The sequence below is a fragment of the Oncorhynchus kisutch genome, linkage group LG20 (genome assembly GCF_002021735.2).
Source record: "Oncorhynchus kisutch isolate 150728-3 linkage group LG20, Okis_V2, whole genome shotgun sequence".
Classification (NCBI taxonomy): Eukaryota; Metazoa; Chordata; class Actinopteri; order Salmoniformes; family Salmonidae; genus Oncorhynchus; species Oncorhynchus kisutch.
Genome location: NC_034193.2, coordinates 5,726,012 through 5,746,624, shown reverse-complemented (window position 1 = coordinate 5,746,624; position 20,613 = coordinate 5,726,012). Strand labels below are relative to the sequence as shown.

The following is a 20,613-nucleotide window of genomic DNA, read 5'->3' as shown; positions in this document are numbered from 1 at the left end:
AATCAATCAATCACCAGGGGAACCCAGATGCTCCCTGGGAGAAACCAGGAGAGGACAGGTCAATCAATCAATCAATCACCAGGGGAACCCAGATGCTCCTTGGGAGAAACCAGAAGAGGACAGGTCAATCTATCAATATAGAACACAACATTATCGTCCATACAGGGTTCATACACATTTTCACAGATTGAAAAGTTATAAAAAATCCATTACTTCTCCATGACTTTTAACCAAATTTCCATGACCAACATACGGAGACCTCTGTAATTATTGCGACAGTGACACATTTGTGTTGTTTTGGCTCTCCACTCCAGCACTTTGGATTTGAAAATACAATGACTATGAGGTTAAAGAGCAGACTGTCAGCTTTAATTTGAGGTTATTTTCATCCATATCGGGTGAACCGTTTACCAATTATAGCAGTGTTTGTACCTAGTCCCACCCCCATTTTAGAGGACCAAAAGTATCACTGATATGTGTATTAAAGTATATAGACGTTTAGTGTCTGGTCCCATATTCCTAGCACCTAATCACGACATCAAACTTGTGACTCTACAAAGTTGTTGGATGCATTTGCTGTTAGTTTTGGTTGTCGTCGTCGTCGTCCCCCCCCCAAAAAAAGGGAAATAATGTATTGTGTTATTTTGGAGTTACTTTAATTGACTCTAAACACTTCTATATTAATGTGGATACGACCATGATTACGGATAGTCCTGAATGAAGATGAGCGGCAGGATGGAGTGGTCTGAGGAACGATGATTGATTGGTGCCCCTCGCAAAGTAGAATATCTGTTAGACAACCATATAAAACACATGTGGTCAACTCTCAGTCTGAAGAGCTGCTGGGTGTGCAGGCTTTTGATCCAGCCCTACTCCAACATATCAGAGACAGTTTATCAAGGTTAGAGGGGGACTGGAGTAAAAGCCTGTACACCCATTACCTCTCCTGGGGGGTGGTTGACCACCCATCATCTCTCCTGGAGGGTGGTTGACCACCCAGTATCTCTCCTGGGGGGTGGTTGACCACCCTTTATCTCTCCTGGAGGGGTGGTTGACCACCCATTATCTCTACTGGGGGGTGGTTGACCACCCATTATCTCTCCTGGAGGGTGGTTGACCACCCAGTATCTCTCCTGGAGGGAGCTTGACCACCCTTTATCTCTCCTGGAGGGGTGGTTGACCACCCATTATCTCTCCTGGAGGGTGGTTGACCACCCTTTATCTCTCCTGGAGGGTGGTTGACCACCCATTATCTCTCCTGGGGGGTGGTTGACCACCCATTATCTCTCCTGGAGGGGTGGTTGACCACCCATTATCTCTCCTGGGGAGTGGTTGACCACCCATTATCTCTCCTGGGGGGTGGTTGACCACCCATTATCTCTCCTGGAGGGGTGGTTGACCACCCATTATCTCTCCTGGGGGGTGGTTGACCACCCATTATCTCTCCTGGAGGGGTGGTTGACCACCCATTATCTCTCCTGGGGGGTGGTTGACCACCCATTATCTCTCCTGGGGGGTGGTTTGATGTAAAACATTGCAACCAAATATGTTTTATACCTTCTGAAATAATTTGCTCATTCAATATATCAAAGATGAAATGGATATGGTTGGCAACACATCTTTTAATTCAGCTGAAGCAAGTCCGCTTCTCTAGTTCGGTCATATTTACCTTAGAAGTGTTTACTTTGCAGGCTGACGAGAATCTATTGAGTCACAATGTCTCATAGATTCTATTTACAAATCAACTGGAAGTGTCTCCAAAACAAGATTTGAATAATCCAAAATAATATAAAATAATATTTTTTAAATGTTCACGATTCACAAATTATTATTTTGATTCACATGACTTCAACCTAAGGTGTATGTAAACTTCCGACTTCAACTGTATTACTTCAATTACCTTGACTAACCGGTGCCCCCTGTATATAGCCTCCACATTGACTCTGTACCGGTACCCCCTGTATGTAGCCTCCACATGGACTCTGTACCGGTACCCCCTGTATATAGCCTCCACATGGACTCTGTACCAGTACCCCCTGTATATAGCCTCCATATGGACTCTGTACCGGTACCCCCTGTATATAGTCTCCATATTGACTCTGTACCGGTACCCCCTGTATATAGCCTCCACATGGACTCTGTACCGGTACCCCCTGTATATAGTCTCCATATTGACTCTGTACCGGTACCCCCTGTATATAGCCTCCACATTGACTCTGTACCGGTACCCCCTGTATATAGCCTCCACATTGACTCTGTACCGTAATATCCTGTATATAGCCTCCACATTGACTCTGTACCGGTACCCCCTGTATATAGCCTCCACATTGACTCTGTACCGATACACCCTGTATATAGCCTCCACATTGACTCTGTACCGGTACCCCCTGTATATAGCCTCCACATTGACTCTGTACCAGTACCCCCTGTATATAGCCTCCACATTGACTCTGTACCGGTACCCCCTGTATATAGCCTCCACATTGACTCTGTACCAGTACCCCCTGTATATAGCCTCCACATTGACTCTGTACCGTAATACCCTGTATATAGCCTCCACATTGACTCTGTACCGTAATACCCTGTATATAGCCTCCACATTGACTCTGTACCGTAATACCCTGTATATAGCCTCCACATTGACTCTGTACCGTAACACCCTGTATATAGCCTCCACATTGACTCTGTACCGTAACACCCTGTATATAGCCTCCACATGGACTCTGTACCGTAATACCCTGTATATAGCCTCCACATTGACTCTGTACCGTAATACCCTGTATATAGCCTCCACATTGACTCTGTACCGTAATACCCTGTATATAGCCTCCACATGGACTCTGTACCGTAACACCCTGTATATAGCCTCCACATTGACTCTGTACCGTAATACCCTGTATATAGCCTCCACATTGACTCTGTACCGTAATACCCTGTATATAGCCTCCACATTGACTCTGTACCGTAATACCCTGTATATAGCCTCCACATTGACTCTGTACCGTAATACCCTGTATATAGCCTCCACATTGACTCTGTACCGTAACACCCTGTATATAGCCTCCACATTGACTCTGTACCGTAATACCCTGTATATAGCCTCCACATTGACTCTGTACCGTAATACCCTGTATATAGCCTCCACACCCAACATATTGATATTGTTATTTACTGCTGCTGATTAATTATTTGTTATTCATATCTCTATTTGGGGGGGGAGGGGGGGGGGGGGGGGGGGGGTCTTCTTAAAACTGCATTGTTGGCCATCTAAGTAAGGGCCATCTCATTTCACTGTGAGGTCTACTACACCTGTAGTATTCAGCATTTCACTGTAAGGTCTACTACACCTGTTGTATTCAGCATTTCACTGTGAGGTCTACTACACCTGTTGTATTCAGCATTTCACTGTGAGGTCTACTACACCTGTTGTAGTCAGCATTTCACTGTAAGGTCTACTACACCTGTTGTAGTCAGCATTTCACTGTAAGGTCTACTACACCTGTTGTATTCAGCATTTCACTGTAAGGTCTACTACACCTGTTGTATTCAGTATTTCACTGTAAGGTCTACTACACCTGTTGTATTCAGCATTTCACTGTAAGGTCTACCTACACCTGTTGTATTCAGCATTTCACTGTAATGTCTACTACACCAGTTGTATTCAGCATTTCACTGTAAGGTCTACTACACCTGTTGTATTCAGCATTTCACTGTAAGGTCTACTACACCTGTTGTATTCAGCATTTCACTGTAAGGTCTACTACACCTGTTGTATTCAGCATTTCACTGTAAGGTCTACTACACCTGTTGTATTCGGCATTTCACTGTAAGGTCTACTACACCTGTTGTATTCAGCATTTCACTGTAAGGTCTACTACACCTGTTATATTCAGCATTTCACTGTAAGGTCTACTACACCTGTTGTATTCAGCATTTCACTGTGAGGTCTACTACACCTGTTGTATTCAGCATTTCACTGTAAGGTCTACCTACACCTGTTGTATTCAGCATTTCACTGTAAGGTCTACTACACCTGTTATATTCAGCATTTCACTGTAAGGTCTACTACACCTGTTATATTCAGCATTTCACTGTAAGGTCTACTACACCTGTTGTATTCGGCATTTCACTGTAAGGTCTACTATACCTGTTGTATTCAGCATTTCACTGTGAGGTCTACTACACCTGTTGTATTCAGCATTTCACTGTGAGGTCTACTACACCTGTTGTATTCAGCATTTCACTGTAAGGTCTACCTACACCTGTTGTATTCGGCGCACGTGACTAATAAACTTTGATTTGTTTTAAAGCGTTGCCCGGTTCAAGCAGTCAAACTGACGTGATTGAACTATTATCGTTGTAAAATGACATGGAATTGTGCAATCTTCGTTTCTTCTTTATCGTTTTAAACGGAAAATGGATGAAAGTAAAATGGCAGTTTTAACATGAAGAATAAATTGTCACATTTGTAATTGAGACGATTTGAATAGCTCTGACCGTGAAGGACTTGATTTCCACTCCATGACCCTTCACATACATACAGGACTGAGGCTGACACCAAGAGACCACGCCAGATATGCACAGTCTCAGCTGTGAGGTAATCTGATACCAGCACTCAGCAGTTAGCTAATCATCTACACCAGTGGCCAGTTGTCACGAGTCAAGATCACTTCCGCAGTCAAAAAGAAAGCAGTCAGTCCACTCAGATATTTTGTAAAAAAATAAATATATATATATATTTCTTTACATGAATCCAATAAAAACAGTTATGTATGAATGAGGTGTGCAGTAGCCCGAATACATAGGTAGGTCTAATACATTATCACAGCATATTGGCTATATGCCTGGTCTAATACATTATCACAGCATATTGGCTATATGTCTGGCCTAATACATTATCACAGCATATTGGCTTTATGCCTGGTCTAATACATTATCACAGCATATTGGCTATATACCTGGTCTAATACATTATCACAGCATATTGGCTTTATGCCTGGTCTAATACATTATCACAGCATATTGGCTATATACCTGGTCTAATACATTATCACAGCATATTGGCTATATGCCTGGCCTAATACATTATCGCAGCATATTGGCTATATGCCTGGTCTAATACATTATCACAGCATATTGTCTATATGCCCGGTCTAATACATTATCACAGCATATTGTCTATATGCCTGGTCTAATACATTATCACATCATTGGCTATATGCCTGGTCTAATACATTATCACATCATTGGCTATATGCCTGGTCTAATACATTATCACAGCATATTGGCTATATGCCTGGTCTAATACATTATCACAGCATATTGTCTATATGCCTGGTCTAATACATTATCACATCATTGGCTATATGCCTGGTCTAATACATTATCACAGCATATTGGCTATATGCCTGGTCTAATACATTATCACATCATTGGCTATATGCCTGGTCTAATACATTATCACAGCATATTGGCTATATGCCTGGTCTAATACATTATCACAGCATATTGGCTATATGCCTGGTCTAATACATTATCACAGCATATTGGCTATATGCCTGGCCTAATACATTATCACAGCATATTGGCTATATGCCTGGTCTAATACATTATCACAGCATATTGGCTATATGCCTGGTCTAATACATTATCACAGCATATTGGCTATATGCCTGGCCTGCCAATATTGTTCTTCTCAGATCATATTATATTTCAGGACTCAAGCTTTGATAGTAAAATACTGTAGATCAGTTGGTGTAGCACTTGCGAGGCACAACACTGCATAAATTGAAATTAACGTGCAAATAATTTCATTTTTTACTGGACTGATGGTACCTGCATATGATAATCATGGTGCTTTCAAGAAAACTGGGAACTCTGGGGGTTCATGACCTTTAGTGAACTTCAGGACGGAAAGTCAGAGCTCGAGTCAGATGACCGTTCAAAATTATTTTCCCCTGTCGGATCCCCCCACCCCCCCCCTAAATTCTCCACATGTTGTTATAGGGTGGAGGTAAAATGTTTACCGTTTTTAAAATGATAACTAATGATCAATGAGCCACACACCACAGTTGGTAATTCAACCATGCTTACTACAAGTTTGGATAGCTTGGCTGCTAGACTAAATTTACCAATCAAATCATGTTTTGCTGACAGGGCTAATTGAGTGATTTCTGATGAACCACCAAATCTCTAAATGACACCTTCTGCATTCTATTATTTCAATACTCAACAGTAAATTGAGACGCTGACTGTCCCCCCACAGAGTACATTAATCTGGGCTGTATTTGCATTTTATTGTACCTTTTTATTGAACTAGGCAAGTCAGTTAAAGAACAAACTCTTATTTTCAATGATGGCCTAGGAACAGTGGGGTTAACTGGTCTAGGAACAGTGGGGTTAACTGGTCTAGGAACAGTGGGGTTAACTGGTCTAGGAACAGTGGGGTTAACTGGTCTAGGAACAGTGGGTTAACTGGTCTAGGAACAGTGGGTTAACTGGTCTAGGAACAGTGGGTTTAACTGGTCTAGGAACAGTGGGGTTAACTGGTCTAGGAACAGTGGGTTAACTGGTCTAGGAACAGTGGGTTAACTGGTCTAGGAACAGTGGGTTAACTGGTCTAGGAACAGTGGGTTAACTGGTCTAGGAACAGTGGGTTAACTGGTCTAGGAACAGTGGGTTAACTGCCTTGTTCAGGGGCAGAACGACAGATTTGTACCTTGTCAGCTCGGGGGATATGAACTTGCAACCTTTCGGTTACTAGTCCAACGCTCTAACCACTAGGCTACCCTGCCACCCCTGTGTGTGTGTGTGTGTGTGTTCTCACCAGTAGACGTTCTGTGGGTCTGGTGCGTAGCCGACCGTCCAGGAATATGTGTGAAGGTGCTGGCTGAAGGAAGAAGACCTGGGTTCCCTCTGACAGTGGCATCCCTGACAGTTACAGGCATTGTAGTCCTTCAGGATACTGAACAGGGAAGCATATAGGAAGACATCACTCGATGTATAATTACCAACGTAAGATACCAAAAAAAACATTGATTTCCAGCATTCTCACATTCGTTCCAATACCCGAGTGATAAACGACACTTGAAAGTGTAGAAGGAGAGATTACATCAACAACAACAACAAACATCCTCTCATTCCTCTGGTCACACAGGCTCTTACATGGCGGTCATGGCTTCGTTCTGGAAGGTAACGAAGGCCATTCCCAGCGGTTTACTGTTGACCTTCTCTTTCTCCTTCCTGTACTCCTCCTTCAGCTTGGACTCCAGCTTGGTGTAGTAACTCACTGCCTCCTCCTGTAGAATAGAGATGGTTAGTTAGGGGGCTTCTAGCTTGGTGTAGTAACTCACTGCCTCCTCCTGTAGAATAGAGATGGTTAGTTAGGGGGCTTCTAGCTTGGTGTAGTAACTCACTGCCTCCTCCTGTAGAATAGAGATGGTTAGTTAAGGGGCTTCTAGCTTGGTGTAGTAACTCACTGCCTCCTCCTGTAGAATAGAGATGGTTAGTTAGGGGGCTTCTAGCTTGGTGTAGTAACTCACTGCCTCCTCCTGTAGAATAGAGATGGTTAGTTAGGGGGCTTCTAGCTTGGTGTAGTAACTCACTGCCTCCTCCTGTAGAATAGAGATGGTTAGTTAGGGGGCTTCTAGCTTGGTGTAGTAACTCACTGCCTCCTCCTGTAGAATAGAGATGGTTAGTTAGGGGGCTTCTAGCTTGGTGTAGTAACTCACTGCCTCCTCCTGTAGAATAGAGATGGTTAGTTAGGGGGCTTCTAGCTTGGTGTAGTAACTCACTGCCTCCTCCTGTAGAATAGAGATGGTTAGTTAGGGGGCTTCTAGCTTGGTGTAGTAACTCACTGCCTCCTCCTGTAGAATAGAGATGGTTAGTTAAGGGGCTTCTAGCTTGGTGTAGTAACTCACTGCCTCCTCCTGTAGAATAGAGATGGTTAGTTAGGGGGCTTCTAGCTTGGTGTAGTAACTCACTGCCTCCTCCTGTAGAATAGAGATGGTTAGTTAGGGGGCTTCTAGCTTGGTGTAGTAACTCACTGCCTCCTCCTGTAGAATAGAGATGGTTAGTTAGGGGGCTTCTAGCTTGGTGTAGTAACTCACTGCCTCCTCCTGTAGAATAGAGATGGTTAGTTAAGGGGCTTCTAGCTTGATGTAGTAACTCACTGGCTCCTCCTGTAGAATAGAGATGGTTAGTTAAGGGGCTTCTAGCTTGGTGTAGTAACTCACTGCCTCCTCCTGTAGAATAGAGATGGTTAGTTAGGGGGCTTCCAGCTTGGTGTAGTAACTCACTGCCTCCTCCTGTAGAATAGAGATGGTTAGTTAGGGGGCTTCTAGCTTGGTGTAGTAACTCACTGCCTCCTCCTGTAGAATAGAGATGGTTAGTTAGGGGGCTTCTAGCTTGGTGTAGTAACTCACTGCCTCCTCCTGTAGAATAGAGATGGTTAGTTAAGGGGCTTCTAGCTTGGTGTAGTAACTCACTGCCTCCTCCTGTAGAATAGAGATGGTTAGTTAAGGGGCTTCTAGCTTGGTGTAGTAACTCACTGCCTCCTCCTGTAGAATAGAGATGGTTAGTTAAGGGGCTTCTAGCTTGGTGTAGTAACTCACTGCCTCCTCCTGTAGAATAGAGATGGTTAGTTAAGGGGCTTCTAGCTTGGTGTAGTAACTCACTGCCTCCTCCTGTAGAATAGAGATGGTTAGTTAGGGGGCTTCTAGCTTGGTGTAGTAACTCACTGCCTCCTCCTGTAGAATAGAGATGGTTAGTTAGGGGGCTTCTAGCTTGGTGTAGTAACTCACTGCCTCCTCCTGTAGAATAGAGATGGTTAGTTAGGGGGCTTCTAGCTTGGTGTAGTAACTCACTGCCTCCTCCTGTAGAATAGAGATGGTTAGTTAGGGGGCTTCTAGCTTGGTGTAGTAACTCACTGCCTCCTCCTGTAGAATAGAGATGGTTAGTTAGGGGGCTTCCAGCTTGGTGTAGTAACTCACTGCCTCCTCCTGTAGAATAGAGATGGTTAGTTAAGGGGCTTCTAGCTTGGTGTAGTAACTCACTGCCTCCTCCTGTAGAATAGAGATGGTTAGTTAGGGGGCTTCTAGCTTGGTGTAGTAACTCACTGCCTCCTCCTGTAGAATAGAGATGGTTAGTTAGGGGGCTTCTAGCTTGGTGTAGTAACTCACTGCCTCCTCCTGTAGAATAGAGATGGTTAGTTAGGGGGCTTCTAGCTTGGTGTAGTAACTCACTGCTTCCTCCTGTAGAATAGAGATGGTTAGTTAGGGGGCTTCTAGCTTGGTATAGTAACTCACTGCTTCCTCCTGTAGAATAGAGATGGTTAGTTAGAAGACGAAGAAGGAGGACTAATGAATGAGAAAACTATGAGTGAGACGGTATGAAAGACAGATATGGTCACTCAGGGCAACATATCCAACGGGAATTTGATTGTGGCATTTGGATACGACAAAAAAAAAAAAAACACAAATACAAGAGAGTAGTGTTACGACGTGGTACTGTCAACGGCGTGGTACTGTAAACGTCGTGGTACTGTAAACGTTGTGGTACTGTAAACGGCGTTGTACTGTCAACGTCGTGGTACTGTAAATGTCGTGGTACTGTAAACGTTGTGGTACTGTAAACGGCGTGGTACTGTCAACGGTGTGGTACTGTAAACGGCGTGGTACTGTAAACGGCGTTGTACTGTCAACGTCGTGGTACTGTAAATGTCGTGGTACTGTAAACGTTGTGGTACTGTAAAGGCGTGGTACTGTAAATGTCGTGGTACTGTCAACGTTGTGGTACTGTAAACGGCGTGGTACTGTAAACGGCGTGGTACTGTAAACGCTGTGGTACTGTAAACGCCGTGGTACTGTAAACAGGTTTGAGGTGAGGGTTGAAATACGACGTTGGTCTTACCTGTTCACAGCCCTTGATGATACAGCAACAGAGATGTCCACAGGGTTTGGGGTTGATCATGGTGGGGATGTGCTCCTTGGACTGTAGGTCTTTAAAGAACTTCATGCTACGTTCAGTCTTCTTCCTGTTTACAGAAACACGTGCTCATATCACATGACCAAATACACTGGATTACTAGACAAATTAGTAGTTGCTCATAGAGATAGGACCTCTTTCTATCTTTGCCATTATGGCGTCTGTGACAGCATGGGCAGCACCATTAAAGCTACCTCAATTTTAAAGTAGTTCACGTTCTTCTTCTTTTGTGTTTAAAAAAAAAGAAGTGTAAAACTAATATATTGGTGATTTACTGCCTCCTGCAGTGTTGGGAGTACTGAATAAAATCTGTGACCGCTAGATGTAGTTTGGACCACGATCAAGGTCCCAACACACCAAGAGAGTCGTGAAAAGGGCACGACAACACCTTTTCCCCCCTCAGGAGACTGAAAAGAATTTGTCATGGGTCCCCAGATCCTCAAAAAGGTTCTACAGCTGCACCATCGAGAGCATCCTGACTGGCTGCATCACCGCCTGGTATGGCAACTGCTAGGCATCCGACCGTAAGGCACAACAGAGGGTAGTATTGTTGTATTCGGCGCATGTGACATTAGATTAGATGGCGGTGATATATATCTTAAAGACATTTAAACCAATTAGAGGAAGACAATGCTCTGGTCACACCCAGTCAACAATACTGAAAAATATATATATAAACCCACCATGTAAAAAGTGTTAGTTTCATGAGCTGAAATAAAATCTCTCAGAGATGTTTCATAACACAAAAAAACTTGATGAAACTGTGGGTTTTGCAAAACCGATGATTTTCTGCACAAACTGTCAGAAACCATCTCATCTGCGTAGCCCTCAATAGGGAACGACGAGGCGGCAGGTAGCAGCAGGTAGTCTAGTGGTTAGAGCGTTGTGCCAGTAACCGAAAGGTTGCTAGATCGAATCCCCGAGCTGACAAGGTCTGTCGTTCTGTCGTCAATCTGTCGTTCTGCCCCTGAACAAGGAAGTTAACCCAACTGTTCCCAGGCCGTCATTGTAAATAAGGATTTGTTCTTAACTGACTTGCCAAGTTAAATAAAGGTAAAATAAAATAAACTTTGACCTGACTGCAGTTTGGCGCTGTAATGTTTCTCATCTTGTGTTTCCTACACGGATGTATCTCGACTTCACCGGGCAGACGGCAGATGGCGTTGTGTGGGCGAGCAGTTTGCCGTTGTGAACAGAGTCCCCCATGGTGACGGTGGGGTTATGGTATTGGCAGGTATAAGCCAAGGACAACAAACACAATTGCATTTTATCGATGGCAATTTGAATACACAGAGATACCGTGATGAGATCCTGAGACCCGTTGTCATGCCATTCATCCACCGCCATCACCTCATGTTTCAGCCTGATAATGGCCCCATGTCACTAGGATCAGGACACAATTCCTGGAAGCTGAAAATGTCCCAGTTCTTCTTGCGTACCCATTGAGCATGTTTGGGATGCTCTGGACAGGCGTGTTCGAGTTCCCGCCAATATCCAGCAACTTAGCACAGCCATTGAAGAGGAGTTGGACTAACATTCCACAGGCCACAATCAACAGCCGGATCAACTGTATGTGAAGGAGATACTGACTGGTTTTTTTTCTGACTCATCTTTCAAAAATGTTTCCATGTTGCGTTTATTTTTGTTCAGTGTACTTTAAAATGGTGGAAGCCCCTCAATGGAAAACGCCCATGCTGAAACGTGTTCGATCTAAATCCAGTCTCTATGGTATTGCTACAGACGCCGACAGTCAAGCGGAGAGACCACTACTTACCTTTCTGAGTTGAGGGACATCAGCTTGGCCACATCGTAACAAATACGAGCCTCTAGCACACAACAGTTTTCATAAGCCTGTCTGTATTGAGAGAAAGGGGAGGGTGGAGAGGGAAAGAGATTGGAAAGGTAACGATTAAAAGGTATGGACATGGAGGAATCTGTTTCTACAAGTCTATAGTTTTCCCTTCAGTCCTTTGTTGGTTGCGGACATCGTAGGTTAGAAGTCCCTCAGCAGTCATAGAAATAGGACTAAAACATAATGTAGAAGCACCACTCATTACGGTCACCAGTCCACCCATCACAGAATGTTGACTTGAACAGCAATGCCTGTTCTAGTAATTCTGTTTCTATGGTTGGTGACAGTGACCACTGCCAGTACCTATACAGAACCACACCACGGGGGGGGGGGTTAGATTCAGATAGAAAGCATTTCAAATCAAGGAAGTGATGCATGATCGATATTCTAGTAATCGAATTACCTTCTATCATAGTCACTATTACAGGGCTGTAATCTAATCACGTTGAACTAAAATATAAACTCAACATGTAAAGTGTCGGTCCCATGGCTCATGAGCTGAAATAAAAGATGCCTGAAATTTTCCATACGCACAAAAAAAGCTTATTTTTCTCAAATTTTGTGCACAAATGTGTTTTTTTATCCCTGTTAGTGAGCATTTCTCCTTTGCCAAGGTAATCCATCCATCTGACAGGTGTGTTATATAAAGAAGCATGATCATTACACAGGTGCACCTTGTGCTGGGGACAATAAAAGGCAACTAGTAACTAGTAACCGAAAGTTTTCAAGATCGAATCCCTGAGCTGACAAGGTACAAATCTGTCATTCTGCCCTGAACAGGCAGTTAACCCACTGTTCCTAGGCCGTCATTGTAAATAAGAATTAGTTCTTAACTGACTTGCCTAGTTATATAAAAAATTTATAAATAAAAACCAGACAGGACTTACTCAAAGTGTTGCTTGATGTGCTTCTCCTCTGCATACTTGGAGATCCCATTGACAAATAAAGTGCGTTTCACCTGAAAAGAAGAGCCAGAAATGAAGATACGGTGGACTTTGACCTGGTACAGCCTGCATCCAGGTAGTGGAGTGGTATTTAGGAACGTGTGTGTGTGTGTGTGCTCATACCACCCACCAGATCATCCTCTCTGTAGTGCATCTTGGAGGTGTGTGTGTGTGTGTGTGCTCATACCACCCACCAGATCGTCCTCTGTAGTGCATCTTGGAGGTGTGTGTGTGTGTGTGTGTGTGTGTGTGTGTGTGTTAATACCACCCACCAGATCGTCCTCTGTAGTGCATCTTGGAGGTGTGTGTGTGTGTGTGTGTTAATACCACCCACCAGAACGTCCTCTCTGTAGTGCATCTTGGAGGTGTGTGTGTGTGTGCTCATATCACCCACCAGAACGTCCTCTCTGTAGTGCATCTTGGAGGTCTGTGTGAGTGAGTGTGTGTGTGTGTGTGTGTGTGTGTGTGTGTGTGTGTGTGTGTGTGTGTGTGTGTATACCACCCACCAGATCGTCCTCTCTGTAGTGCATCTTGGAGGTGTGTCGTCTCATGCTGTACACGGTCAGCAACAGGTAGAGGAACGCAAAGGTGGTGTGGAGCCACAGCAACATGTTACTGAGAGAGAGAGAAACCCAGTTAGTCACAGCAGTATGTTACTGAGAGAGGAGAGAAACCCAGTTAGTCACAGCAGTATGTTACTGAGAGAGGAGAGAAACACAGTTAGTCACAGCAGTATGTTACTGAGAGAGGAGAGAGAAACCCAGTTAGTCACAGCAGTATGTTACTGAGAGGATAGAGAAACCCAGTTAGTCACAGCAGTATGTTACTGAGAGAGGAGAGAAACCCAGTTAGCCACAGCAACATGTTACTGAGAGAGAGAGAAACCCAGTTAGTCACAGCAGTATGTTACTGAGAGAGGAGAGAAACCCAGTTAGTCACAGCAGTATGTTACTGAGAGAGGAGAGAAACACAGTTAGTCACAGCAGTATGTTACTGAGAGAGGAGAGAGAAACCCAGTTAGTCACAGCAGTATGTTACTGAGAGGAGAGAAACCCAGTTAGTCACAGCAGTATGTTACTGAGAGAGGAGATAAACCCAGTTAGTCACAGCAGTATGTTACTGAGAGAGGAGAGAAACCCAGTTAGTCACAGCAGTATGTTACAGAGAGAGGAGAGAAACCCAGTTAGTCACAGCAGTATGTTACTGAGAGAGGAGAGAAACCCAGTTAGTCACAGCAGTATGTTACTGAGAGGAGAGAAACCCAGTTAGTCACAGCAGTATGTTACTGAGAGAGGAGAGAAACCCAGTTAGTCACAGCAGTATGTTACTGAGAGAGGAGAGAAACCCAGTTAGTCACAGCAGTATGTTACTGAGAGGAGAGAAACCCAGTTAGTCACAGCAGTATGTTACTGAGAGGAGAGACAGAGAAACCCAGTTAGTCACAGCAGTATGTTACTGAGAGAGGAGAGAAACCCAGTTAGTCACAGCAGTATGTTACTGAGAGGAGAGAGAAACCCAGTTAGTCACAGCAGTATGTTACTGAGAGGATAGAGAAACCCAGTTAGTCACAGCAGTATGTTACTGAGAGGAGAGACAGAGAAACCCAGTTAGTCACAGCAGTATGTTACTGAGAGAGGAGAGAAACCCAGTTAGTCACAGCAGTATGTTACTGAGAGGAGAGAACCCCAGTTAGTCACAGCAGTATGTTACTGAGAGGAGAGACAGAGAAACCCAGTTAGTCACAGCAGTATGTTACTGAGAGGATAGAGAAACCCAGTTAGTCACAGCAGTATGTTACTGAGAGGAGAGAAACCCAGTTAGTCACAGCAGTATGTTACTGAGAGGGGGGACAGACACCAACCATTCCTACTAAAATTGGAGCAATATGTCCAATCAAAAACACATATTTTGACCAAAATATATAATCATATATATATATACAGTGGGGCAAAAAAGTATTTAGTCAGCCACCAATTGTGCAAGTTCTCCAACTTAAAAAGATGAGAGGCCTGTAATTTTCTTCATAGGTACACTTCAACTATGACAGACAAAATGAGAAAAAAAATCCAGAAAATCACATTGTAGGATTTTTAATGAATTTATTTGCAAATTATGGTGGAAAATAAGTATTAGTCTGACTAAATCAATGGAAGGCAGAGAAAGTGGTCAAGAACCTGGGAAAAAGCCTTGTGTCAGCTAGTCTGGATGCTGTGAGAGAATCAAGGCTAACTGACAGGCTCAACGTCCTCTTTCTCCTCGAATACGGAGGACAGAACAACAATACAGAAGTAAGACGGTAAAGACGGATATCGATGTTTAGACGTGACGTAGTATTTTCAGATTTTAGTGTTCGGCTTTTTTACATATTCGTTGCAAAATTCCTGCAACATCTCGTTGCTGCTTTCATCAATTTTAATTGTAAGCGTCTCGTCAATGCTTTCTGCTGCCCTCCTCTTTACTCCTACATGACCTCGTGATCAATGGTAATGAAGTAACGGACTAATTGCCTACAAAAAGGTGGTTAGTGGCCTTCCGGTCTGGCTAGCAGATCAGGGTTTGATTGCTGTGAAATGTCACCGGAACACAGAGCACAGCAAGATCTATATTTATCTATATTTATCTTTAAGCCGTTTTACATTTAATTCAGCTCGTCGTGCATAATAATGGTTTTTTTGTTTAGTTTTTTTTTGCGCCGGGTGTAAACAACTTTAAAGACGACCACCACAACGTGTCAACAGAATTCTGTGCTTATTATCGGTTACAACGACCAAAAAAATATCTGATATCTTTAAATATAATGTTAACGAAATGTTTCAATTTTTTATTGATCCGTTATTTTACCACGTTCTCATTTACAGCAACGACCTGGGGAATAGTTACAGGGGAGAGGAGGGGGATGAATGAGACAATTGTAAACTATTAGGTGACCGTGATGGTTTGAGGGTCAGATTGGGAATTTAGCCAGGACACCAGGGGTTAACACCCCTACGATAAGTGCCATGGGATCTTTAAATGACCTCAGAGAGTCAGGACACCCGTTTAACGTCCCATCCGAAAGACGGCACCCTACACAGGGCAGTGTCCCAATCACTGCCCTGGGGCATTGGGATATTTTTTTTAGACCAGAGGAAAGAGTGCCTCCTACTGGCCCTCCAACACCACTTCCAGCAGCATCTGGTCTCCCATCCAGGAACTGACCAGAACCAACCCTGCTTAGCTTCAGAAGAAAGCCAGCAGTGGTATGCAGGGTGGTATGCAGGGTGGTATGCACAGTGGCATGCAGGGTGGTATGCAGGGTGGTATGCAGGGTGGTATGCACAGTGGCATGCAGGGTGGTATGCAGGGTGGTATGCAGAGTGGTATGCAGGGTGGTATGCAGAGTGGTATGCAGAGTGGTATGCAGGGTGGTATGCACAGTGGTATGCAGGGTGGTATGCAGAGTGGTATGCAGGGTGGTATGCAGAGTGGTATGCAGGGTGGTATGCAGAGTGGTATGCAGAGTGGTATGCAGAGTGGTATGCAGGGTGGTATGCACAGTGGCATGCAGGGTGGTATGCACAGTGGTATGCAGGGTGGTATGCACAGTGGCATGCAGGGTGGTATGCACAGTGGTATGCAGGGTGGTATGCACAGTGGTATGCAGGGTGGTATGCTGCTGGCATACATTTTAAGAGAAAGACGCCACTCAACGATTCAGAACATGAAGTTTCATATTGGTCAAGGTAAAATGTTATTGATTGGCTGAAAGCCGTGGTATATCATACTGTATAGCACGGGTATGACAACAACAACAACAACAACAACGTTTACTGTTCGGATAACGTTGGTAACCAGTTTATAAAAGCAATAAGGCACCTCTGGGGTTTGTGATATATGGCCAATATACCACGACTAAGGGCTGTGTCCAGGCGGTACCCCTGAGGTGCCTTATGGCTTAATTAGAACACAAGGAAGTTCATGTATCCCCACCATCACCCTACAATAAGGAAACAGTCATGGAGAAGCACTCACTTGGCATCCAGATTGGCTATAGTGGTACGCCCAAAACTGTAGGCATTGTTCTCTGTGTGGGGGGGAAAGAAAAAAAAGAGATTATATTTTACTTCATGGTTAGCCTAGTACACAGTAGAATAATAGGACATTATGGTCTGTTGAAGCAGCTAGTCCTTCTATTTCTACGATTGGGTTCTAGAATGGGAATGTACGTTATAGTTCATTCTATGATTGGGTTCTAGAATGGGAATGTACGTTATAGTTCATTCTATGATTGGGTACTAGAATGGGAATGTACGTTATAGTTCATTCTATGATTGGGTTCTAGAATGGGAATGTACGTTATAGTTCATTCTATGATTGGGTTCTAGAATGGGAATGTACGTTATAGTTCATTCTATGATTGGGTTCTAGAATGGGAATGTACGTTATAGTTCATTCTATTTCTATGGGTGGGTTGGAGGCTCATGTGTTTTTGTCCATTCTAGTTATTCTACATCTATGGGTGGGTTGGAGGCTCATGTGTTTTTAGAGGAGCAGGAGGTTTCCTATTATATCAAAGTGAGGAAATGAATCCACAAGGCGCTGATGAGAAGAATTTGACTCATGTGATACACAGAATATATATTTTAAATGGCCAGTCTGGCCAGCATGACCACAGCTATTTCTACACAGAGGATATCTAATAACAAATAGTCTGCCCTTGTACATCAAGCCGCCTCGCCCTAGAGGAGCAGCCGCCTCGCCCTAGAGGAGCAGCCGCCTCGCCCTAGAGGAGCAGCCGCCTCACAGCCGCCTCGCCCTAGAGGAGCAGCCGCCTCACAGCCGCCTCGCCCTAGAGGAGCAGCCGCCTCGCCCTAGAGGAGCAGCCGCCTCACCCTAGAGGAGCAGCCGCCTCACAGCCGCCTCGCCCTAGAGGAGCAGCCGCCTCGCCCTAGAGGAGCAGCCGCCTCGCCCTAGAGGAGCAGCCGCCTCACAGCCGCCTCGCCCTAGAGGAGCAGCCGCCTCGCCCTAGAGGAGCAGCCGCCTCACCCTAGAGGAGCAGCCGCCTCACAGCCGCCTCGCCCTAGAGGAGCAGCCGCCTCGCCCTAGAGGAGCAGCCGCCTCACCCTAGAGGAGCAGCCGCCTCGCCCTAGAGGAGCAGCCGCCTCACAGCCGCCTCGCCCTAGAGGAGCAGCCGCCTCGCCCTAGAGGAGCAGCCGCCTCACCCTAGAGGAGCAGCCGCCTCACAGCCGCCTCGCCCTAGAGGAGCAGCCGCCTCACAGCCGCCTCGCCCTAGAGGAGCAGCCGCCTCGCCCTAGAGGAGCAGCCGCCTCACAGCCGCCTCGCCCTAGAGGAGCAGCCGCCTCGCCCTAGAGGAGCAGCCGCCTCGCCCTAGAGGAGCAGCAGCCTCACAGCCGCCTCCCCCTAGAGGAGCAGCCGCCTCACAGCCGCCTCCCCCTAGAGGAGCAGCCGCCTCGCCCTAGAGGAGCAGCCGCCTCACAGCCGCCTCCCCCTAGAGGAGCAGCCGCCTCACAGCCGCCTCCCCCTAGAGGAGCAGCCGCCTCGCCCTAGAGGAGCAGCCGCCTCACAGCCGCCTCCCCCTAGAGGAGCAGCCGCCTCCCCCTAGAGGAGCAGCCGCCTCACAGCCGCCTCCCCCTAGAGGAGCAGCCGCCTCGCCCTAGAGGAGCAGCCGCCTCGCTCTAGAGGAGCAGCCGCCTCGCCCTAGAGGAGCAGCCGCCTCGCCCTAGAGGAGCAGCCGCCTCGCCCTAGAGGAGCAGCCGCCTCGCCCTAGAGGAGCAGCCGCCTCACAGCCGCCTCCCCCTAGAGGAGCAGCCGCCTCGCCCTAGACGAGCTGGAGATATGCTCCTGCCCTATGGACTCAGACAAGGCTACTTTCTCACTTACTTGTATTTGCCTCCACTTTGATGTTTCACGTGACGACAAGATGGGAAAATCACATGATATAACCCTTGAGTCATCAGAGTTAAAATAGATACAATTCAATCTATAATAATAACCTCAGTCCTAAAACCCCACTATCCAGACTAAAGGACTTCTGAAGTGAGGGATTTCTGATGACTACTAGGGATACAAATGACACCCTATTCCCTCTGAAGTGCACTACTTTAGACCAGGACCCACAGGGACATAGGGAAATAGAGCCCTGATCTAAAGTAGTGCACTACATAGGGGATAGGGGACACCACCGGCCCAGTGTTAGTCTCAAGTATTCCTGACGTCCCACCCCCTAAACCCCACTCACCCAATAGATTTCCTGAGAAGTTGACGGGCAGGACAATGGCCACTGAGAGCACGCCCACCACCACCAGCAGACCAATGATGTGCCTCTGGAAGGAGAGGTAGTGTACTGCATCCTCCCCACACTTTTCCCTGATCTCCTCATCCCTGGAGAGAGAGAGAAACAGACAGACAGAGAGGAGAGAGACAGACAGACAGAGAGGAGAGACAGAGAGGACAGACAGACAGACAGACAGACAGACAGACAGACAGACAGACAGACAGACAGACAGACAGACAGACAGACAGACAGACAGACAGACAAAGAGAGAGAGGAGGAGGGAGAGAGAAGAGGAGAGAGACAGACAAACAGAGAGGAGAGAGACAGAGAAAGAGAGAGGAGAGAGACAGACAGAGAGGAGAGAGACAGACAGAGAGGAGAGAGACAGACAGAGAGAAGAGAGACAGAGACAGAGAGAGAAAGAGAGAGATTTAGCTTTTATTTAACCAGGAATGTCCCTTTGAGGCAGAGCAGACCTCTGAACAGTCAAATTGACAGTTTGTTTGTTAACACACACACACACACACATAAATTCCAACTCACACACATTCTCCCTTCCTTGCTGTCCCATGCCCGCACCCAAAACTTTATTGGAGACTCACTTTATGCGGAAGATGGCGGTTAACCAGGAGCAGAAGCCCTGAAGAGAGATGAGACTCTAGGTTAGAGCTGCCGTAGATTACAGGTTATTATCCAATTGGGGGAAATTCTTCGAGCAACGTTGTGTCACAGTAGTGGACTCATAAAAGTGAGTAAGTGACCCGATTAAAACTCAAAATGTCAAGGTTCTCCCGAGCTGTATCCTGCAGTGTTGGGGTCAATTCCATTTCAATTCCAATCAATTCAGAACATAAATCAAATTCTAATTCCACAAATTCTAATTCCACAAATTCTAATTCCACAAATTCTAATTCCACAAATTCTAATTCCACAAATTCTAATTCCAACAAATTCTAATTCCACAAATTCATATTCCAAAAAGCATTGAAGAGAATTTACATTTCAGTGTAGTTCCTGAATTGAAAAGAAATTGGCCCGTAACCTCGGTATCCTGTTCTCTGGTACAATGTACGCTTGGTCAGCAGTTTCAAAGTAATGCTGACAATAGGACGAAATCAACGACGTGGTTCTCTCAGCTTACTCTCTTAAAGATGCACTCTCAAACGGTTGTATAATTTCAGTCGGTAGTTTTAAAAGTGGTGTTCAGAAGCCTAAAGTGGTAACCGTTTTTTGTTGTTGTTGTTGTTGTGTACTACATCATCCATTTGTCTCCTACATCATCCAGTTGTCTACTACATCAACCAGTTGTCTACTACATCATCCAGTTGTCTACTACATCATCCAATTGTCTACTACATCATCCAATTGTCTACTACATCATCCAATTGTCTACTACATCATCCAATTGTCTACTACATCAACCAATTGTCTACTACATCAACCAATTGTCTACTACATCATCCAATTGTCTACTACATCATCCAATTGTCTACTACATCATCCAATTGTCTACTACATCATCCAATTGTCTATGACATCATCCAATTGTCTATGACATC

The 20,613-nt window shown here is 45.2% G+C and overlaps 1 protein-coding gene across 4 annotated transcripts in view; it reads right to left on the bottom strand.

The window, feature by feature from the left end:
• The window catches only part of tmem63ba (transmembrane protein 63Ba), a 101,729-nt gene that overhangs the window by 39,486 nt on the left and 41,630 nt on the right, over window positions 1-20,613 (bottom strand). For 3 of the 4 annotated variants that reach the window (XM_031798705.1, XM_031798707.1, XM_031798708.1), the window contains 10 exons: window positions 19,657-19,694; window positions 19,019-19,161; window positions 18,661-18,675; window positions 16,792-16,843; window positions 13,287-13,395; window positions 12,724-12,794; window positions 11,759-11,839; window positions 9,910-10,033; window positions 7,165-7,298; window positions 6,827-6,964 (listed from right to left, as the gene is read on the bottom strand). In XM_031798705.1, coding sequence (XP_031654565.1) covers window positions 6,827-6,964; window positions 7,165-7,298; window positions 9,910-10,033; window positions 11,759-11,839; window positions 12,724-12,794; window positions 13,287-13,395; window positions 16,792-16,843; window positions 18,661-18,675; window positions 19,019-19,161; window positions 19,657-19,694 — 905 coding nt within the window. The remainder of the gene's footprint in view (window positions 1-6,826; window positions 6,965-7,164; window positions 7,299-9,909; window positions 10,034-11,758; window positions 11,840-12,723; window positions 12,795-13,286; window positions 13,396-16,791; window positions 16,844-18,660; window positions 18,676-19,018; window positions 19,162-19,656; window positions 19,695-20,613) is intronic. The other variant, XM_031798706.1, reaches the window with a different exon arrangement.